The 21,368-nt window shown below is 42.7% G+C and overlaps 1 protein-coding gene across 1 annotated transcript; it reads left to right on the forward strand.

The window, feature by feature from the left end:
* The first annotated feature begins 924 nt into the window (after nt 1-924).
* Nucleotides 925-16,216, forward strand: UTP25 (UTP25, small subunit processor component). The gene is made up of 12 exons (XM_027681920.1): nt 925-1,087; nt 2,251-2,290; nt 3,476-3,725; nt 4,466-4,672; nt 6,718-6,806; nt 8,165-8,575; nt 9,633-9,852; nt 11,888-12,090; nt 13,276-13,458; nt 14,086-14,198; nt 14,615-14,860; nt 15,665-16,216. Exons 1-12 carry the CDS (start codon nt 987-989, stop codon nt 15,909-15,911), a joined length of 2,310 nt encoding a protein of 769 aa, XP_027537721.1. The 5' UTR covers nt 925-986; the 3' UTR covers nt 15,912-16,216.
* The last annotated feature ends 5,152 nt before the right edge of the window (nt 16,217-21,368 follow it).

A 21,368-nucleotide genomic window follows, 5' to 3' on the forward strand; every position in this document is an offset into this window, starting at 1 on the left:
CATAAGAACTTTGCTGTTCAGGTGACCAAGCACTGGAACAGATCGCCCAGAGAGATTGTGGAGTCTCCCTCCCTGGAGATATTCAAGAACGATCTGGATGCAATCCTCTGCAATGTGCTCTAGGACGACCCCGCTCAAGCAGGGAAGTTGGAACTGTAGTCTCTTCCAACCTGGACCGTTTCTGTGTCCATTTCCAGGACAAACCCCAAAGCTTATCCAATCATATCCCCAATGTACGCGGGAAAAATATACTTTATTATATAATAATATACATATAATAAAATATATATTATGGTAATTATACACAAAAGCTTGCAGTGCAAAGAGAAACGGAGAAGGTCTTCAACATCCCTCCGCCCACTCTCATTCCAGCCTGGGCTTCGTCAGCACTCGTCCCTCTGTGCGGGGCAGCCATCGCCGCTCCTTCGGCTGGTGGGAGCGTGGCCGGTGGGGAGCAGCCCCGGGCACGGCGGAGCGGGGCTGGCGGGTGCGGAGCTGCGGTGCCGGCTGCGCTCCGCACACGCTGCTCGGCGGCCTCAGCCTCGCTACGGCAGCGGAAACGCGTCACGGCCCGTACCAAGCTGGGGGTCACGGGGCGCATCTTCGGGAGTGGGTCTGGATTTGGGACACAGTCTGGGACCAGTGTTCCCTGCCGGCATTTTGCCTTCCCCAGCAAAGCCCGGAGGCACAACCGCCCGCCCCGCTCCCCACACGGCTCGCTGGCCGGCGACTGGCGGGGCGAGGCGCGGCCCGTCGGGCTCACCCCCGGCCTTCACCCCTTCTTCTAGCCGCCCCCCGGCCCCGCCTTCCTCGGGCATGAGATACCCGCCCCCGGCAGCACCGGGGCGGTGCCGGGCTGCGGGGACCGCCCCTTTGGGCTGCGGGGACCGCCCCTTTGGGCTGCGGGACCGCCCCGCCGTGCGACAGAGGCGTGCCCGGGCCGCCGTACAGCGCGGGGCATCCCACGTGGAGGGAGCCGGGCCGGGATGGGGAAGCGGCGGAGCGGGCGGGAGCTGCTGCGCAACCTGAGCAAGAAACAGAAGAAGCACCTGCGGGAGTTCGGGGAGGAGCACCCGTTCTACGACAAGTGAGTGTCGGGGTGGGCGAACCCGTGGGAGCGAGGGAGGGAGGGGAGTTGCGGCTGCATGGTGCGCTGCCGCTCGTAAGCCTGGAATCTCGAGAGGATAACGGAACGCAGGAAATCTGGGCTCGGATTTTCTTGCCGCAAATGTCATAGGTTCTTGTGGTGCAGCCCGGAGGCTGCCGAGAGGAGTGAGGAAGCGGAGGAGTGCAAAGTTTGGTTCCCGTTTGACACCAGGCCCGTCCCTTGGCTTGTCAGGGCTCCAGCTTTCCCACTGTTTGTTCCGTGCCCCTTTCTGATGCCGCACAGGCTGTGAAAATTTAGCACCGAAGACCTGTGTGATAACAGCCATGCCCTCCTGGGCAGGATACCCGTCTGTCAGAGAGGGCACCGTCCTTTGGTGCCCCCGTGTAAACTTGTGAAGAAAGAACTGCTCAGTCCAGATGCTGTGTGACCTGGTGTGCTGTAAAGCCTTGGAAGCCTGCGAGGAAAACATTGCTGTGTCATCAGTTTAAGATGTGCCTTTAGGAGAAGGCACAGTATTCTTTGTGTGTCTCCTGGGACCCTCCTGGTCTGTGTCGCTTGGGATGGAAGGCAGAGCCCTGTCCTGCTGGGAAGAATGTCCTGCTGTACAGTGACACTCAGTCCCACTCAAGGCTCTGCATCTTTTTGAAGCAGTTGAGGTTAGTTTAAGCTCAGCTTGAGTACACTGTCTTGTTTACAGAATTGCAGTCCTAGCACTGGTTAATTAATGCTATTTTTCCTGTATTTTGTCTTTTTCCCACTTCATAGGTCAATATTTAGTGCTAAAGATAGGCTCTTGCTCTGGTTAACTTCGTAAAAACTATCCTTGTAGCTAGCTTCTTTTAAATTCCTTTTAACACCTCATCTTCTGATTAAAGCTGGATTTTACTTCAGAACTTTTACTGATCTGTTGTAATGCTTGAGCACTTAGGCTCGGTGTACAGGGTGTAGAATCATCTTAGAGGGTGACCCTTCAGGGTAAGTTGCAGTGTTTTCTTAGGGAGAAATGTGTGATGCTTTGGTTTTAAACTTTCTTTTAACTTCTTTAAGCTTGTATAACTCATCCGTTCACTCTTCCCCTCATCTCTTTCACCCTGTATATAACTTCATTGACAGAGTAAGATATTTCAGTGCTTTCTTTTCAGGGTTTCTGGAAGACCAGAAGCAACACAAATATGTGAACTGGTAATGTATTTTTTTTCCTTACTTTCACCTTTTTGTAGTTCAGTGAAGTGAAAAACTTTGCATTTTTTGTTACCAAGTTATTCCGACTGATTAAGTTGTTCCATTAGGAAACAAGTGTTTAGGAGAAAAAAATGAATGTGATTTTTGTGTAGCTCTGAATTGTTCTCTACAATGTCTAACTCAAAACTGTAATACCATGAGAGGGCAGAAGCAGCAGGAAATAACAGCAGTTCTTGGGTTTTTTGCATATTACTTAGTTACAGTGAAAATTATATCATGCTTTAAGTTGTTTTAATAATGTTAATAAACTTAGTGTTGCATGAGTTAGGAGATGTTTCATTCTCTGTTGAACAAAGAAATACGTTAATGCTCATTCCTCTTCTTCAGATTGCCAGTGCTTTACCTTTCAGTCAGGATTTGGTAACCTCCTTTATCATCAAATTAATAAAACACTTCAGAGTCTTAGTGTGGAAAAATTTATTACTCTGTTTCATTTTTTTTTCCTTTAGCAATTTTGTGCATTAATATAGTATGTACTGATTTTTTCCTTTCGGAGCTGAGAGGAATTAAGAAAGGAGTACATGATGTTGTGCCCATATTCCTGTTTCACTATAATTTTGTCTATAATCTGGACGCTGGCTTGTGCATGCTCAGGACAGAACTGGCTCTGAGTCTGGCTTGTTTGAAGTGTAGGGCTGTACAACTGGGTCAAACCTGACCAATGCCCTGGGGAACCATTGTCAACTGACAGATATTTCACTTACCTTCTTGAAAGCCAGAAGCATTTCCAGTGTGCTTGTCTCTTGTAGGGGTGCCCTTCTACGATTTTCAATCTCTGAGTGGTTTTCTTAGAAGAATGTAGTGCTAGTTCAGTAAATACCTTGTCTGTGGAGATCAAATGCTCTCACTTTGTTGAGACTGAAAAAAACGGATTTTGTGATGCTCCAAGTCAAATCCATGCAGAACAAGGCACTTCAGACTGTCTCCCAAGATGCTTTCAAAATCTAAATGGAGGTGTCCAGCATAACTGATGGCATAAAATGGTGGCTTTTGAAAAATTCCTTTGCATCTGCATAAGGGTTGCATGGGAGAGGGGAAACATAAAAATGGAAGTAGAAGTAAGGGTAATTGCCTGCTACCTAATTGTTACTGTTGTTGCTGTTACACTCGTGTTTTCCTTTCCAGTCTGAGAATTCTGATAAATCGAGTGCAGAAAGTGATTCAGAGACTGAAGTGGAACAGGTCTCTGTATATCATAAGCTGCTGGCTACCCTGAAGACCTCTCCCGAGTCTGAGAGTGAGGAAGAGGAAGATGAAAGTGAATCAGAAGAAGCTGGGGAAAGTGAGGCAGAAATGGACAGTGAAGGGTCCCAGGAGACTGGAGAAGCAGATGGAGGTGAAGAAAATAAGAATGATGTACCAGAGGAAGAAGCAGGTAGTTTGTCTTTTCCCATGCTTTGGTAAATGTTGTTTGAGTAATGTATGGTTTTAGCCAGGATCCTGGTGTAGACTGACTTGTTGGCTGGGTGCTCTTCTGCCTTGGAGACTGTTGCTGCATTGCCTCTATGTGGGTGGGAGCAGCAACTGCTGAAGGATTTAGCAGGGGAAAGGGTAGCTGTGCTTATTTTCTGTCAGACAGCCCACTGCTGCTTCCTCAGATGTTGTTTGTGCGGCAGCACAGGGGAAAACCACATGGAGCAGCATACCAGGGGTTCTCACCCACTCATGGGAGACACAAGCTGTTCTCTTGAGCAGCATCTGGCTTGGCTGCTGCCACCGAGAGGAGGGAAAGGTTTGCCTCATGGCAGAGGAAAGAGTATGTAAACTGGGAGAAAACCTCCACCTTTATGATGAGGTATCTTCATTTATGAAGTCTGGAAAAAAGTGTGGAGAGAGAGGAGTCAAGTTTTAATTATTTCCAGTTACTTGGGGTCTTTGGAAACTAAAAGTTTTATTCACCAAAGAGATTACTTTTTAAATTTTCTCTGGGGAAACACATTTTGTATTATGTAACATTTGGCATGCTAGCCAAAAGTCATCTTTATTGTAGAATACAAAGCCTGCTTTTATCTTTTTTGATAGAGAATTGGGAGAAAAAGATCAGTAACTCAGAGTGAACAACATCTACAGACAGTAACTTTTCCAGGAGAAAATAACCCATTTCTCCCTTGACAGCTACAGACACAGCAGAGCAGACACTCGGCCAGGAACAGGATGATGGCGCAGATACCTCTTGTGACCCACGTCATGGAGTAATTGAGGAGTTTACTGATGTGAAACACGAATCTGAATTTAGCTTGGAAACCAATTTCATGGAAGAGGAGAGTGGAGATTGCAATGCAGACACAAGAGACAGCAGTTCTTCACAAGCTTTTTCAGAAGGTAGTGTGTTTGTGTTTAGGAATCTGCATTTAGAAAAGTATCTGTAAACATGTTTAAATTATCAAACACCTTAAGGATACTCTGTATAGCTTCCAAGTTCTTCCACTACATTATTCATTGCATTGCCCATGTGTGAGCTGGTTCCATAAGGAATGCAGTTGTGTAGCTGAACCATTTGATTTCTGTAGCCCCTGTGGACTGGGATTCATGCATGGTTTCTGCTGTGACCGATAAAGCTTGAAGTATGAAGATCAAGAAATGCGTGTGGAGGATGTTATCTTGTTCTGTTGCTTTAACAGTAGTTTTAAAAGCCGCTGTAATACGAAGGGCTCTGCAAGCCTGCACTTGACTATGGAAGATATTTTTGGCACAAACAGCACAGGAGATAATCACAAAGCTGACCTGTGAGGGCATCCTTCACAACTCAGTGGAGTTAGAGGTGAGATTCTGAGAAGCTTGGTGCAACCACAGTAATTTAGACAAATGCTCTGGGCTCTCAGAATTTTGAAGGTTATGCAGAGGAGTCTGACTGCACCAGGATCAGGAAGGTATGAGCCATCAGCGGAGCATGTGTGGTGTCTTTTAAGGTGTAGCCCAGAATCTGGGTGCATCTGAGCTCCAGTGTTGGAGTCATCCCACCACATGTAATACAATAAGTGTGTTGCACAGGTGTACGATGGCTCAGCGATATCCCATACCCTGGCACTTGCCGAGCTTCTGCTCATATTTTATGCTCTGTGGCTTTAATATAAGATGGCATAGTTTGAGAGAGAGAAATATGTTTGTAGCATCCCTAGTGATGCTAGCTTGTCATCTTGGAGCAGCAGCTGACATTAGATCTGGGAGGCAGCCTGGTTGATACATATCAAAGGGCCATGTGATAGAAAAAACAGCTCGTTCTTGTTACCATAAGAATATGACTTACTTAGGCTGTTGGCATTGCATTTTAATGAGAACGGTAGTTCTCCAGCTGCATGCTAAGTATCCTAAGAGCTTTGTTCCACCTATAAATGATGCACTACTTCTCAGTGGGTTCTTGTAGCTTGGAAGTGTCTTTATTACAGAAAACGAGTCACCTAAGATAGCAGAAAGGGGATGAATTTCTACTCTGGCCCTGAGGTCACTAGGATTCCTGAAAATGCATCCCGTTCTTCCCTCTACTTTATCTGAAAAATGCTGGAATCAGTAAAACTCAACTGAGAAGCGAGCCTGTAGTACAATTAAGTGATTCTATGTTCATTTGTGTTGCTGGGAAGATTTTCTCAACAGTGTCATGATTAGCAAATGTCTTGACTTTTGCCTGGATAACTTGTATGTGGGCTGGATATTTGTTGGCAAGCACTAGTGTTCCTAATTAGTTTTCTTTATGCAGCGAGCGCTGCTGTGCTGCAAGCAGGAAATAGGGCTTGGCTTTCAAAATAAGCTTTGCATGTGACTTTGTGTATGCCAGTGTCTTTGAATGTAATATGATTTAACAGTTATTTGCCTCTCCTTTTCAAAAAGAAACGCTGATTAGATAAATCAGACTTCTGCTCACTTCAGGCAATTTTTGCCTCCCTTCTCCATAACCTCCCTAATATTTTTGTACTTTACTACAAACTGTGTTCATATCACTGGCCAAAGCCCTGGGCAGAATGGTTTATAAATTAGGAAGGGCAGTAAGTTCACTTGGGACTTAACTATTGACAGCCTTTTTCACCTGCAAGCGATGGATGTGTCCAAGCTAAAGGCAAAAAATTGTCACAGTGTTTTCCACTACATATTGGTTTCCTATCCAACATTTGTTTTGTACTTGAAAATTCTAGTACTTCCCTAAGTGCTTCTTTTTCTTTTTTAAAAGCAATCTGTCAAATCTGCTCCCTCTGTTCTTGTAGAGAGAATTTGACATCCTTTCTCTCATCTCCAAATGCTTTGAAATAACTAGTTTTAATTGTGGTATTTCAGCATGGAAAATGTTCATCTCATTTGCAAATCCATTCTGAAACTTGATTCCACTATTAGCTGCAATAGTTCTTAGGCTATTTTTTTGTTGTTGTTATAAATAGATCCATTTAAACAGCACATGGACAAAGAACTTGAAGAAAAAGAAATAGAGAAAATGTCTACCCTTCCTAAAACTTCAACTCAAAGCCAGGTAATAGTGTTCTGTACCCTTGCAGAGTTCCTAAAGATGCCTGGATTAAAATAATCCTTTTTTATATAAAAATTGAGTAGGTTGTAATTGTTATTATTAGCTGTTGGCACTGGAAATATCAAGATTTTGTCACTCTTGTTGTTGTACTGTTTTCTTATGCACTTAGTGCTGTGCAGGAGTTGAAATCTGAAGTCTGCTGTTCCATAGGCACATGGTGACACATCTGAAACATGTGGCTGTAGAGTTTGATCTGTAGTCCCAAAACCTTGACATAGAGTAGAAACAGGGCTTGTTTCTGAGTGTTGACAGCATGATGCCAGGGATGTGCTCTGCAGCTGAACCTGTGAGGTGACCATGTGCTGTTTTATAAGTACTTGTGATGCAATTTCACATTCTTGCTTCAGGGTGGCATTGACAAGCCAGTGAAGGGGAATTTAATACTTATATTGTTAATTCTGGCCATAATATGTGAATAATATGTGAATTACAGTACCAGAAAACCACCTCATTGCTTAACAGAGAATATTGGTTTTCAAAATACTCATTTTTAGACAAATCCTTGCTTCCTAACTTTTTCACATCTGATTTTGTTTTGGAGAGTTGCCTTACATTCTGGTCAGCCATATGCTGGGTGACATTCATTGGAAGATATCCAATGGTTAGTTAGTCAGAGAGAAAGCTGTGATTTTTAAAAAAAAATTTAATTTACTTTTTTCTTTTTTGGAATATGGTGGCCAAAATTACCAGTGCCACCTGAAGAAGTGCATGATATATCTTTGCTTAAAGTGGTGTAGCTACTTTGTGGGGATAGTTAGGAACAGCTTGCATGGCAGAAGGCTTAAAGTTTAGAGTTTTTCCCTATTACACTGATAGCTGTTGCCCTCAAAATCAGAGAGACACCCAGCAAGATTTCATTTAGCAATTGAATCACAATTTCTGGGACTAGCCCCTAATGGGTTTGTTTTCATCTTTAAATAATGTATGTACCTCAGTGTGGCCAATTGGTAAGCATAGTTGGAATCCAGGGTTTTCATCTTTTCCCTGGGTTGAGCCACTGATTTGCTGGGTGGGTTAGGCAGAAAATTGCATCCTTCCTCAGTTTTCTGTAAAATGAGAACAGTTATAGACACATCACTGCAAGATCCATCCAGATCTACTGAGCTCAAGTTTACTGTTATTTACCCTGGCAGACTCTAAAAGAGATTGCATATTGAAAAAAAGGGTTCAACTTATATTATGAAAAGGTAATTTCTGAAATTTCATGAACTTGATTAAACTGTCAGCTGTGGTGACATGCCTTGAAGTATACGAAGTTGGGTACATATGACTCCTCTTTGTTGTTGGCTTTTTCTTTTCAGTGGCCAAGACTGGGCCAACTAACTTTTTCTTCCACTTTGGAGAAACATAAAACTTTGAAAGCAGACAAAGAAGTTGATGTGAAACAGCTTTACCTCCACAAGCCTTTAGAGTCCACTTGGCCAAAAGTGAATAAACAATTTCTCTCCTCGGTGAACAAACCAAGCGATTCCCCTTTTACCCCGTTGCAAAGAGACCTCTTCTGTATCATGAATACATACCGGGACTTGTTCTATCCAGAAAGAAATGCTTTAACAAATGGAGAAGAAATCCGGCATGCTTACTGCCTGCATGCCTTGAACCATGTTCTGAAGGCAAATGCCCAGGTGCTCAGCAACAATGCCAAGCGAAGAGACCGAAAGCCGGGGTCCGACACAGATGACTACAGGGATCAGGGGCTCACTAGGCCTAAGGTAAGAGAGCTCCATTAACATGATTGTCCAGTCCCCACCCTGGCTGCCTGTACAAACATCCTGGTAGTTTATACAGAAGTATTTCTGTTGCTGCTCCCTCAGGTGACATGTTTCTGGGCATGTGGCTTTCCACATCCCTTTATCGTGCCCAAAAGTTGTCCTCTGTGGCCAGGGCAAGAAGCAGTGGTCATGGGGTTGTTAACCAGCCTTTCTCTGTGCCGAGCCATGAGTTTGACTTACCTCTTTGTTTGTCCCCATATCACTACATACTGTTACCTTTTCCTGCTTCCATATCTAAATCTACTAGCACAGACAGGTGCTTCCACATCAATCTTCACTATTAGTGCAGGTAGTGTAGGCTGTCACCCAGTGTGGTTTGTGCCAGAATTTTTTTTTGTCTTTATGCACTTGTAAGGACTTGCCTGCATGGAAGGATCTTTCTGTACCTGGAAGACCTCAGGGAATCCCATTATCAAGGCCACCTGTCATAACTGGGGGAGTGGACCCCAAACCAGTCCTCCCTGGATTCACAGCATCCTCTAGTTGATAACCAGGTGGATTCAACTATGGCCAGCCTGTCACCGGTGTGCCAGCTGCCTGTTGAACAATTCCAGAGCTGGGTTTTAGTGTTTGCTGCACACCTGGCCAATGGCTTTGGTTTCTGTCTTGACTCCCCTGTTAGACATCTCTGTTTCAGAGTTCTGTGCAGAGACTGTTGCCACTCACCCCGAAGCCAGCCATTGACCCCCTCTCTGTATCGCGTGAGCTCTTGCTTGCCTGGGAGCGAGGGGGAACAGGAGAACGTGCTTAGTTTTCAGTTCCCCCGAATGGTATCCTGGGTGTGAGATGAGGAACCAAGCTGAGCTGCTGGCCAGTACCAGTTCATGAGCACACTGCATCCCATTGCATCCTCCTTCCCCACTGCATGTCAGAATTGTTTTGATTGTTGGGATGCCCCCCGGTGGCATATCCAAGTTAAAAAAATAGTTTAATATACAGTTAACTGTGAGTGTTCATATTTTATGGGTTATTCTTTTGTAACTATTGATCTGTGCAGGTGCTGATTATAGTGCCCTTCAGGGAATGTGCTCTGCGAATTGTGCATATTTTCATCAATCTTCTTGAAGTGAATGACAAAAAAAAAATAGATGTAAGTAATAAAAAGCGCTTCAAAGGGGAGTTTGGCTCTGACCCGGAAGAGAAGCCCCCCAACCTGAAAAGACCAGAAGATTATGAAGCCGTCTTTGCTGGCAACATTGATGACCACTTCAGAATTGGTAATGACCTACTGAACAGAGAGGTTTTAGCTTGGAAAGAACTGCAAAGTAACAAGATCTTCCCAAACGTGTAGGAGCTATCAGGGCTGAAGTTCTGGCGAGATTCTAGGCTCTTTGGTATTCCTGCTGTTTTCGCACTGGCAACTTGGATTTTTCTGAAAATCTTTCTTGCCTTGCCAGAACTTAAAAAGGAAGAGAAATTAGAAAAGTAATTATTTTCACATCAAGTTCAGAATCATTTAAAATGCAATGACTGCTTTATTCTAGAAGGACTGCCCACACCTCATTTTGAAGATAGCCTTGATTATGCAGCAAAGTCTTTCATGTTATAAAAAAAAAATCTTTGGGGTTTAATCAGCCTGTTCACAATGTCTCTTGTAATTGGTAATGGTTGGAACAAATTTAAAGCTCAATACTGAGCAAAGCAGTTTTCTGCTTTGTTTCCCGTGGTTTTCATGAAAAGCAAAGGAGGCAGCAAGTAGGAGTGTTGGACCAGCAGCAAATTTGAGACTGTTTCATAATATTGTAATCTTATGCTGTTTAGTAACTCAGTATGCAGAGAACTAGCTAGTGGCTTGGTTCCTGGAGCTGCCAAGATGAGAAGGCAGTTTTTTTAACTTAACTTGACAGATCAGAGGCTTTTGAAATACTGCGCATTGGAAGATAAATTGGCACCCCAAGAAATATAATGAAGATTACAAGCAGGTCACACTCAGTCTTTCTTTCTTCCTTCCCCAGTGAATATCTCTCAGGCTGAGAGCATCTTACTTTCAGTAGCATAATAATTTTCCTTTCAGTCTTCTCCCATAACGCAGTCTGCTTGTTCCACTTTCTAGGTGTTAAGAAATGCTTGAACAAACTTTCACTGCTGTTGCTTGCAGAAGCAAATCATAGAAGCAGAAAAATTTCTCTTTCTTACTGTGCCTCACACCCTGTTACTTCTGCACAAAGATCTAATTTAAAGCACATTTGTTATGCCTTACTGAAACCACTCTTTCACATTTTTAAACAGAAAAAAGACTTGATGTTGCTAAGCTGTGTATCTGCTCTGACAAGTGATATCTTCTTCCTGAAAATTCAACCAATTGTACCTTTCTTTTTTTCTTTTTTTTTTTTCTCCCTTTTTATCATTGGGTTAAAATAGCAGTAGGGACCCCCACCACTGTCTGTCTGCGTGAAATTCTTCAGTTGTACTTGTGATAGTTGGCTTCACACAGACAGAGAAAGAAGTTGGAGAGACTCCTTTGTTGGGCAGACTGTAGGGGTCGTTTGAATGTGGTCTGGACTAGCCAGATTTTTAAGATCAGAAAACTGGGTTCTAGCAATATTGCCATGTAGTTATGACACAAACTCTGATTCCTTCCCTTTCCTGTCTGTAACATGAGAGGTGATGCATAAGCTGCATCAGCATGTACCCTGCAGCATATGGTGTGAGAAGCAGTGGCAGGCAACGTACAAAACTGGTCATGCATTGGTCATCATAATATGAAGAACCTTTACCTTCGTGGTTTAGTAGCAAATCTTGCAGCTCTGTCAATAAAGGCAGTTATATAGTCAAGAGGTCTACACCAAATCCTTCATGAGAGATTAAAATAACAGTAAGTATAATACCTAAAGGCAGAGACCAAAGTTTAGGATTTAGGGTGAAAGGAGTAGTTAATAATTTCTGGCTTTTTTTTTTCCTAAAGTACTTCAGCCCCCTCATCGCCCTGTTTAGCAAAATAAAAAATCACAAAAAAAATATGTTTCAGTCAAAAAATTTTGTCCAGGTTGTGAAAAATCTGGAAAAAAGTACTACTAAAAGACTTTGCTGAATTTCATGAAAATTTTCCAAATGCTTGACAAGTGGGGGTAGAGTGGGTAAGTACTTTTTGAGGACAAAAGAGTTTCTGACAGATTAGTTGTGTCCAGCTATTATCATCAGTATGTGTCAAGGGAGAGGAGGTGTAGGGAGTTACTGTTACAGAGCCTGCTAGAAGAATACGGTTGATAATTGATCTTAACTAAGAGTTTGCCATTGGTTGTTGTTGGACAGGGGTTGCAATTCTCCAGAAGAGTATGAGGCTGTATGCACCATTTTACTCATCAGACATCATCATTGCCTCTCCCCTGGGGATGAGGACTGTTATTGGCGCAGAGGGGGAGAAGAAGAGAGATTTTGATTTTCTGTCGTCAATAGAAATTCTCATAATTGATCAAGCAGATATTTACCTGATGCAGAACTGGGAACACGTTCTGGTGCGTCTTCCGTATGTATTCATTTTTGTGTTGTACTGTGTCTCGTTTGTCTGGTGTAACTCGGTTTTGGCAGTGAGCAGTATTGCTGGTTTTTATTGGCTTGATTCCAGACATGTATATTTGTTCCTTTTTCTCCCACACCCTGATATTTTTCTTATACTAAGAATATTCTTTCTACAGATTTTGGTAGTATTCAGCACCTGTTCTTTATAAATCTTAGTGGTATATTTCATCAGAGATATTTTTTGGACAGTTTTAATTATCATGCAGGATGAGATAGTGATGATTCTTTTAATCACATCTAGGAGAAAATATGCCAGCTGTCTGACTGCCCAGTGTCTCAGTCAGATTGCAACCATGTGAGGAATCTCTGCAACCTAATTCAGGTTCCCCCAGAAAGCAATAAGAGCTGCTGCATGTCTCCATTGACTGCCAAGATACTAAACCTTAGTCACGTCCATAGTTGAACAGTATGAAAGTTTTCGTGTACGTTTAATGAAAATAGAGCTTTTGGATTGTGGCTAGTATGTGGTAGTACCTGTGCTTTTTGGCTTTTGGTTAATAAAAGTTTTCAGGACAGAAAGGGTGGGGATTTTCTTCCCACACAGAAACACCTTTGAAATACCTGGACCAGGCATTTTGACAGCGTGATGTTACTGTGCGTTTTGAATGAGTCCAAAAGGTGTCTTCTTTCCTCATGAGTTCCAGGAAGGGCATATGAGTCTATGTGATGTGCAAAGAATAAGTCCTGGAGCCTGTTTCCTGTTTTTCCCTTTAGGTGCAACTAAAGGGAAAAATGAGGTGAATTTCTTCACATGCACTCATATTCTCCCTGACTGTGATGAGAGCTGAACTGCACTTGGGCTTCTTTTAGCTCAGAAACCTTGGGCCCATTGACTTTAATACAAACAAATCCATTATACTGGCCCTGAGGAGAAGATTGGAAGCAAAGGTTACTGTTACTGGTGACTAAAGAGATGGTAGCTTTCAGTTCTGTGGCAGAAAATCAAGTAAATTACTCTTGCTGTGGTCAATAAATTCCAGACAGTCGTGTCTTGGGAGATGCTGGTGTTTTATATGCTCTGCTGTCTTGCTGGTCCCTGCCCTCTTTCTCGATGCACTTCAGGCTTTTGCAAGCAGGGTGCAGGGATGTCAGTAGTGATGTGTTTCCATCTGTCTGTGTAGCACCTGATGAAGCACATTAACCTGCTACCTCTGGATTCCCACGGGGTAGACTTTTCCCGAGTGCGAATGCTGAACCTCAACAACTGGTCCAAATACTACCGGCAGACGCTGCTGTTCAGTGCCCTTCAGGATCCCCAGATCAACTCTGTCTTCAACAAACACTGCTTCAATTACGTTGGGCAGGTGAGCTCACAGATGAGCTGAAAGATTTCTTCTAGTGCTGACAGAAGGGAGGGGGAGAGGAACAGAAAATCCAACGTGCAGAAAAATTCCATAACTCAGTTGCTTAAAGACTGTGCCAATCATTTCACTTACCCAAGTAATGCAGTCTGAATTTCCATGACGCTACATGCTGTGCCAGAGGCATGAAGAACTACTCTTTATGCAGCCATGCTTGTTTGATCCTTTTCTTTCATGGATAACTGCTGTTTTATGTCAGAAATCGGACTTTTTTTCTTAATTTGACACACAGAAATTATCTTGTTTTATTTATTTCGTTGTTAAATGGAGGGTTCACCTGCTTCCTTTTTTTTTTTAAATCTCCTACTGTATAAGAAGCATGAATTGTTAGTATTTTGAAAGAAACAGGAAAAGTAAAAACCTTAGTAGATCATCTCAAATATATCGAAGTCAGGGCGTTAGTAGTCATTGTGTATTTAGCAGATCCAGTATGTGTATACATGACAGTAGTTTTGTATTGGAGCTTTCCTAAAAACAGCCCTGTGCACCTCTGGCAGATGTGAGTTCCAAGCAGAAAGCTGGCTGCCTTTGCCATGCTGCTTCCCTTAACATCCTACTTTCTTCTCGCAGGTGGCCGTCCGCAATGTGCCGCTCATTGGCTCCATTAGCCACGTTGTGGTCCAACTTCCTCATGTTTTTCGGAGGTTAGAAGCTGAAAGTGTAATTTCTGTAATAGATGCAAGGTACTGTGTGTTTCAGACTTTTTTGCTGTGCCCTAATGACTGCAGTTTTGGGTTTAGCTGAGCATACTGTTCCCTGCAGAGCACGCTGTGTTTTCACCACAAGCAGGATGCCTTTATTAGTCCTCAGGTGTAGGCTGGGCTCTGCACACATGGAGGGGAATACTGGCTTTCTCCTTCCCAAAGGCACACGAGAATAAAGTCTGGGAAAGGAATATCAGTCTCTGCCATGATTGCATAGTACTGATGAAGCCTTTTATCCTCTATGCGTGTAGAAATCCTATGAAGTTAAAAAGAGGAAAAATGCGTAGAAAATCTTCTTTAGTCTGTTGTTGGATGGTATTTATGTTTGAGGTCATGTCAGTATCAGAAAGCTAAATGTTAACTCTGATTACGACATACTTGTTTTCTTAACCGAGGTTTCAGTTTTTCATCGACAAAGTCTTGCCCGAGTACCGCGATGCCATCATGTCACACACGCTCATTTACGTCCCGTCATACTTTGACTACGTGCGTCTTCGAAATTACTTCAAGAAAGAGGATCTGAATTTTACTCACATTTGTGAATACACTAAAAAGGCTGCTGTCTGCAGAGCAAGGCGGTTCTTTCTCAAGGGAGAGAAGCAGTTTTTATTGTTCACTGAGCGCTTCCACTTTTACAAAAGGTAAATTGTGGACCGAGTTTTCCCTCTGAGTTGCATGTGTGCTGTTTCGAAGGCTGAGTCTGACCTTGATCATAGATGGATTATACTGCTTTTTGAATCTGTTGGATCTCTCTGAGGACATCTTTGACTGAAGTAAGATCTGCTGAGTTTACTTTAAAGTTTTTGCATGTTGTCAGCAGTCCCTTTGCAGAGACTTTAATACTTGGGTATGCGCAAGGCTTTATTCAGGAAGGTAAGTGCTGCCAAGTTTGCTGATGTCAGGACAGAATGATATAGCCTGCAAATGGGATTCGTTGGGCCTTTTATTTGTGTTCATCTGTGCCACAGTAGTTGCAGAAAATTTTGGAAAAGGGTGTGTAATTGATTCAATAATGCACTACAGCAAACTGAGGCCACTTGGAAAATTTGCTACGTCCTGACTGGAGCTGTTTACAAGTTTCTAATGGAAGGGGATTTCTTCTATTAGCAGAAGATGTTTTGGCAAGTACAGAAAGTTTCATGAGTCTTAGTCTGATCAGGCTTCACTGTATTAAAATCCAGGCTAAAGAGGCTGACTACTACATAAGTTGGTGGTGATCAGTACTTTAGAGGAAGTCATTGTGCCTGGCAGTGTTAGATTTACCCGTTAAATTCCACTTCTCTATTTAGTCTTCAGTCCATGACAGAGGGTTTGTAGAGTTGAGTTACAACTGATTAGCACTGAAGTTGATGGAAATTGGAAGAACTGTACAGGATTGGTGGTTTAACATTCACATTTTGTAAAAATTGGCAACAAATTTACTTCTTTGCTTCTTCCTAATACAGGTATACAATTAAAGGCATTAGGAACCTCATTTTCTATGAGCTACCAACATACTCCCACTTCTACAGTGAGATTTGTAACATGATGAAGGCCACAGACAATGGAGTGGATGCTACTTGGACTTGTACTGTGCTCTACTCCAAGTATGATGCTCAGAAATTGGCTACAGTGGTTGGCATAGATCGCACAGCTCAAATGCTACAGTCCAAGAAAAATGTACACCTCTTTGTTACAGGAGAAAATGAATAACTCATACTACAGACTGGACAATTGGATGGACCTGCATTTTACTCCTAATGCAGTTTTTTATATTGCTTTTTTAAAAAGTGTTAAACTTTTTACTCCCTTTTTATTAAATATTCTGTTGAAATTGTTCACATAGTATTAAATTTTGTATTTCGGTACTCTACAACAACAAGAAACGAAGGATGTCATTCAAAAAAGCAGGGGCTAGGAAGTATTCTCTGTATAGGAACAAAATCAGTCCAGAACTATTCTTCTTGTATATTAAAAAACTCACTGGTCAATAAAGAATCATGCTGTGATAAATAAGATTTTGACTGTTTCACTTTATTTTCAGGTGTAGCAAACTCACCTTCTTTTATCAAAGGAAACATTTTCCTCTAATCTAGGGTAAGAAATATGCCCAAGTATTTAATGAGTCACTGTTCTTTAAGCCTGCACAAGGGAGGTGCAGGCAAAGCCTCTTCAACACGGATGTGTTGGTGAATGAGAGGTGGACTTGCTTCAAGTTGACACTTTTGAGAATTCTTGAATGTGCTTGGGTAGGAGCTCTGGTTTTGCATTTTTCTGGAGTGACCTAAATATCTCTGCCTCCTATAACAGACCTTCTGGCCCGTCAATTTTACCAGGGATAAATGGTGCAGTTGCAAATACCCGTGGTCTCGTATCTCACACCATGGGTGAAGGTGGTTTGTCTGCTTTTTTCTCTTAATGGTTGCTTATGGACAGCATGGAAGTGTCATGGTGCTGCCTGTATTTTCTTTTCTTCTTCCAAGAAGCTAAGCCTAATTTAAAAGGAGCTAAAAGTAGAGAGATTAGTTCTTGTAAGCACGTGCTAGGACAGTGGGAAGATTGTCCTCTGGAGGGGCAGGTGAGCCCTGTGTCAGCCCATATGCTAGAAGGAAACAACCATCCTGTAATAAGCTTGAGGGAGTTCTTGTCTAGGAGGCTTAAAGTAAATATAACAAAGTGAAATAAACTCTTTGAGTAAACAAGGCACATGATTTTTGCCAATTTTTGTCATGTGCTTGAGTCCTGTATTTCTCAGAGGCTAGTAATCATTTAGTAGACGTGAAAATCGATGCAGTTTCTTTCTTTGCATTGTAAGTAATGATGTCTATTAATTTTACGTACCTCTGCTGTAGCACACAAGAATTAAGAGCCAGCCCAAGTGAAGTTTTTCTTGTGAACATCTGTACATTACAGACAGCAGTAGCAGCAAACAAGGATTTTTCTTGTATGGCCCAGGCTGGATGTGGGAGAATTGTGGCTGTGCATATGAAAACAAGCACATGAAATAGGATTAAGGAATTTTCTTTCTACACCGGATGTAGTAAGCAGAGATGAATGGCTGACCTCTGAGGAGGCTAAAGTGGGATAGCTGCTTAGGGAGATAACGTGGTGCAGTGTAGCTACTGTTTAAAGAAGCAGCAAGAGTTTTGTGCCAAAGCCTTAACTGCAAGGATTTTTCTGCCCCCACTGAGGTTAATAGCAAAGTGCGTTGTTAGGAGTATGGCCAAACAGAAGTCAGAGGCCCTCATGATTTTTATATCAACTACCTGGGTTTGTTCCTAAGACAAGTATACTTGGAAATGTGAAATGTATATACCAGTGTCACATTTCTAATGTTGATTGTTAACTATAACTCACTGATTGCCAAAGCTGTGTGTAAATGCCTCTTCACTGCCTTCAGCTGGTGCTCAGAGCTGCTGGCACAAAGTTGGTGTGTGATTGCCCTTAGAGAGCTCACATATGAGATTTTTGTGCTGTGACAAATTCTTACTTACTTTAGTAAGGACATTCATAAGCCAGCACTAGGAATCCTGTCTAGGAGGCTGTGCTAGTGGGTCAGATGGATTTGGTGATACGGGGAGCCCTTCTCTGGTGTGAAGGTGTTTCTGTTCCCAGGTGCTTCCTCCTACCCCTGTGCTGTGTTGTTCCCACACTTTGGCTGTTCTCCCACTTGACAGTGGAATTGCGGTGAACTGGGGAAGGGATTTGGTCTAGCTTAAAATTCCTCCTTTGTCCCCTTTCTATCATTTTAAATAATTCCCTCGTGCAGTTCACAGCAGGACTTTGCAGAGGTATTTGTCCAAGAGTGGCTCCAAAGACAGTGAGTTACTGGAAGATGACGAGTGCCAAGGTCATAGTTTCGCCCATCCTGGATGCACATTCATGGACACCAATGCTTTGCTTGCTGGGACAACTGCTGGCTCCAAAGGAGTTACTTTAAAGCTCATATTGTAATGCATTTTTTGACTATTAATGTGGCTTTCAGAGAGGTGACTGAACTTAATGCATTATTGTGGGGACACAAAGTCAATTTTAGAAATCAGTATATCTGAAATTTTAGAAATATGTATATCTGAGTCTCTTTTTTAATTGTTCAACAGTTTGACAAAAATGGAATAAGAAAAGGCATCATCAAATACAATATTTTACCTGTTTTTACTTGACAGCATGCAGTCTGTGCATGGTATTTTGCCACTTTTTCACAAGAATGTATCAGTGATGAGTAACTACTCATCTTGAGGAAACAAATGTAAAACAAAATCTTGTTCATTTTGACCTCAGTAGGGGTCAAACCTTTAAGGGGGTGTTGATGTTCTTAAGAATCCATTTTGTTTTCATTGTTTCAAGAGGATCTTGGAGTACTGTATTCTCTGTGGAAGGTGCTGTAATGTAGTGAAAGCTGATGGCCTGTTCCAGGCACTGGCTGCTAATGTGCAGTAGTGCCAAAACTATAGCATCTAGCTTTTGGGAATTCAAATCCAAGGGTAAAAATAAACTGGGATGGATATGGTAAACAAGAAATTCTTTTCAGTATCTTCTGTCTCAGGAAATTTCTAAGGAAAATCTACTAATGGATGACCAAGAGAAAAACATACTTGTCTCTATAGGAAGATTGTTTTTCCAGCTAATGAGCTCATGTTGTAATGGATCGGTTTTTCACTAGCAAAACCTAATCAGGGTAAGAGGTTTGTTACATTTTGTTGCTCCTTTCAAAGATGACAAAAAGGCAATATTTTTTTTTCTGAAAATGTGTTTGCAGGATAGGAGCCAGCCTTCTGCTGCTGCCTGTATTAATGTGGAGGAGGGAGGGAAAGGTGACTTCGGGACAGTCTGTCTCCGGCGCTGGAGAGCTGCCTCCTGTGACGAGGCAGGTTGTTAGTTTTGCAGCAGTTATTGGGAAACATGGGATGAATCATATGAGAGAGAAACTGGAGCATTGCTGTTAACAACAGCAGAATTAACAATTACTTTACAGCTGTGCTGTCACAGGCTGCCAGGGCTTCTCAGCTCTGTGTTAGTCATGCTCTGTGGCCTCAGCCTTAGGAATTACCCTCCAGGGTTTGGGGTTTTTTTGGGCTTGGTATCCAAGCGTGTCTGATGAAACAGTTTGCATGGGGGGCAGTTCAGAAAGCCCATCCACCAAAGCATATGGGGATGTATGAGGACCCTGTGCAGAGAGGGAGAGGGATGAAAGCAAGTGGAGGATGCAGTCCTTACTGTCACCCAGCTGGCTGGGCTGCCCCACTGCTGTCCTGCCTGGGGACCCACCTGCACAGCAGAGAGAGCTTCTCTCCTTATCATATGGATCTGATCAGAAAGCTCCCACAGGTTCTGCACCAGGAAGGAAGCAGGTGCCCGAGGGAAGGTCACTGGAGTGAGCCTTCCTCATTTTCCCTCCCCAGAGATGCCAGGTGACCCTTAATCCCGTAGGGAAGGTGAAGCTTCTGCTGGTATGCTGGCGGAGCTGTGCCATGCAACAGCCTGGCATGAGGAGGGCACAAAGCCAGAAGAAGCCTGACTGCAAAACACCACGCAGGGTTTATTAGACATGTGTATTACTGTAGCCAGCTCTCATCCTGGCCAACAGGGTGCTTTCGCCCACACTAGATCCAAGACGTAGTTCAGTCCCTGTGGCTTTAAATCTCATCTTCTGTGCTGACCTTGATAGTACAGGGTAATTAATTAGCCCAGGGCTGGTTGCATTTTAATTAACCATTAGCTTCAGTGGTGCTTCGGCATTGCTTGTTTTATCAGGTGGACTGGGAGTTGTGCTGAGACCACCACCTCTGGGATGAATAAACAGCTAACAGGTATGAGCTGGTAATGGGAATTAGTTACCTGAAATGGAGATGTTGAAATGGCCATAACATTGAGTGGTACTTAAGGAATAAATATTTGATTATGTAAGAGAGGTGCAGCAATCTGCAGTAAAGGACATAAGCGAGATCAAGGTAAGGTACAGAAAAACAACAACACACAGGACAAAAACAGGACAGTAAATGTGGAGCAGTTGACAACATAATTATGTCTCTGCAACTGAAAACAAATTTGGCCTTGGTCTTCCACACAAAACAGGAAAATCACACTGAAGTCTTACATGCTGTACATGACATTACATTTCAAGGGTCAAACCACTGATATTGGCATAAATCTAAATAGACATTACCATAATTGCTAAAAGAGAGGTTTATCATAATGCTGTAAGATCTCTTATTAGCCCCTTCTTTACACTCTTACAAAGGGGGAACTTGGTAGCTGGGGCCATACCTGAAAAACCATTACCAGTACCTTGTTATTACTAGCTAAGAAGCAAAAATCTCCATGTTATTTACACGGCCTTAGTGTCAGGTTTCAAAAACCCTCATTGTCATTTAATTAATAGATCAGTAATATTTAGCTTTAATAATGTATATTATTTTAATCAAACCAGGAAAAGTTGAATTGGTTGTGTACCAAGTCATGAGCATGGACATAGCATGGATAAATAGGAACCAGTTAATAAAATTTATTTGTACTTTTCCAAGGTTTTTGAGAAGTTCTTTGATAGGGGTCTTCTAAAGAAAGCAAGAGTTTGGTGAGGCTAGAAGAATAATAGCAGCTCCTCCCAACAAAAAGCTCTAAGTTGTTTCCATGGCATATCCTCTGCTGACCATCTCTGTAGCATGAACTATTATGTTTCCCTCTCCAACATTATTCTGTGTGTTGCCCTGGCCACTTGGCCCCATTCATTAGCTTAATCACATAATTAATACTCCTTTAGTCTGGGAAGTCATTTGAAAGGAGGGCAGCATACCTGGCCTTGTACCTTTTTGGGTTTGGTTCGACATGGAAGACCTGTTCAGAAAAGACCACTGGAGCATCAAGAAATGGATTATCAATGAGGAAGTGCCTTGGTTTAAAGAGACCTTATGGGTTCTTCTGGCACAACCAGTGGTGAGTAACTGAAGAATAAGCCAGATTTTCTGACAATTCATGTTTCTTAGACATCACCGAACACAGCACCATTAAAATTATCTGCTCCTAAGCATGGTCTCACTCTTTCCCTGGTAAATTAAAGGACATGATTCACTAAAAAAACGACAACTGAGGTTGCAGGTCTGTAGCTTGGCTTGCTTCTGCTCTGCTGCCTATTGCTTTCTCCCGGGGCAGGGGAAGATCCAGTGGTAATGA

Source organism: Neopelma chrysocephalum, unplaced genomic scaffold, assembly GCF_003984885.1.
Source record: "Neopelma chrysocephalum unplaced genomic scaffold, ASM398488v2 Primary Assembly neopelma1_61b, whole genome shotgun sequence".
Lineage (NCBI taxonomy): Eukaryota > Metazoa > Chordata > Aves > Passeriformes > Pipridae > Neopelma > Neopelma chrysocephalum.

Bases quoted from the DNA above. Each gene is read 5' to 3' on its own strand.
- UTP25 (XM_027681920.1), top strand. From the start codon at position 987: ATGGGGAAGCGGCGGAGCGGGCGGGAGCTGCTGCGCAACCTGAGCAAG. The intron at 8,576-9,632 runs GTAAGAGAGCTC...TGATCTGTGCAG, and splicing joins AGGGGCTCACTAGGCCTAAG to GTGCTGATTATAGTGCCCTT. The intron at 9,853-11,887 runs GTAATGACCTAC...GTTGTTGGACAG, and splicing joins TGATGACCACTTCAGAATTG to GGGTTGCAATTCTCCAGAAG.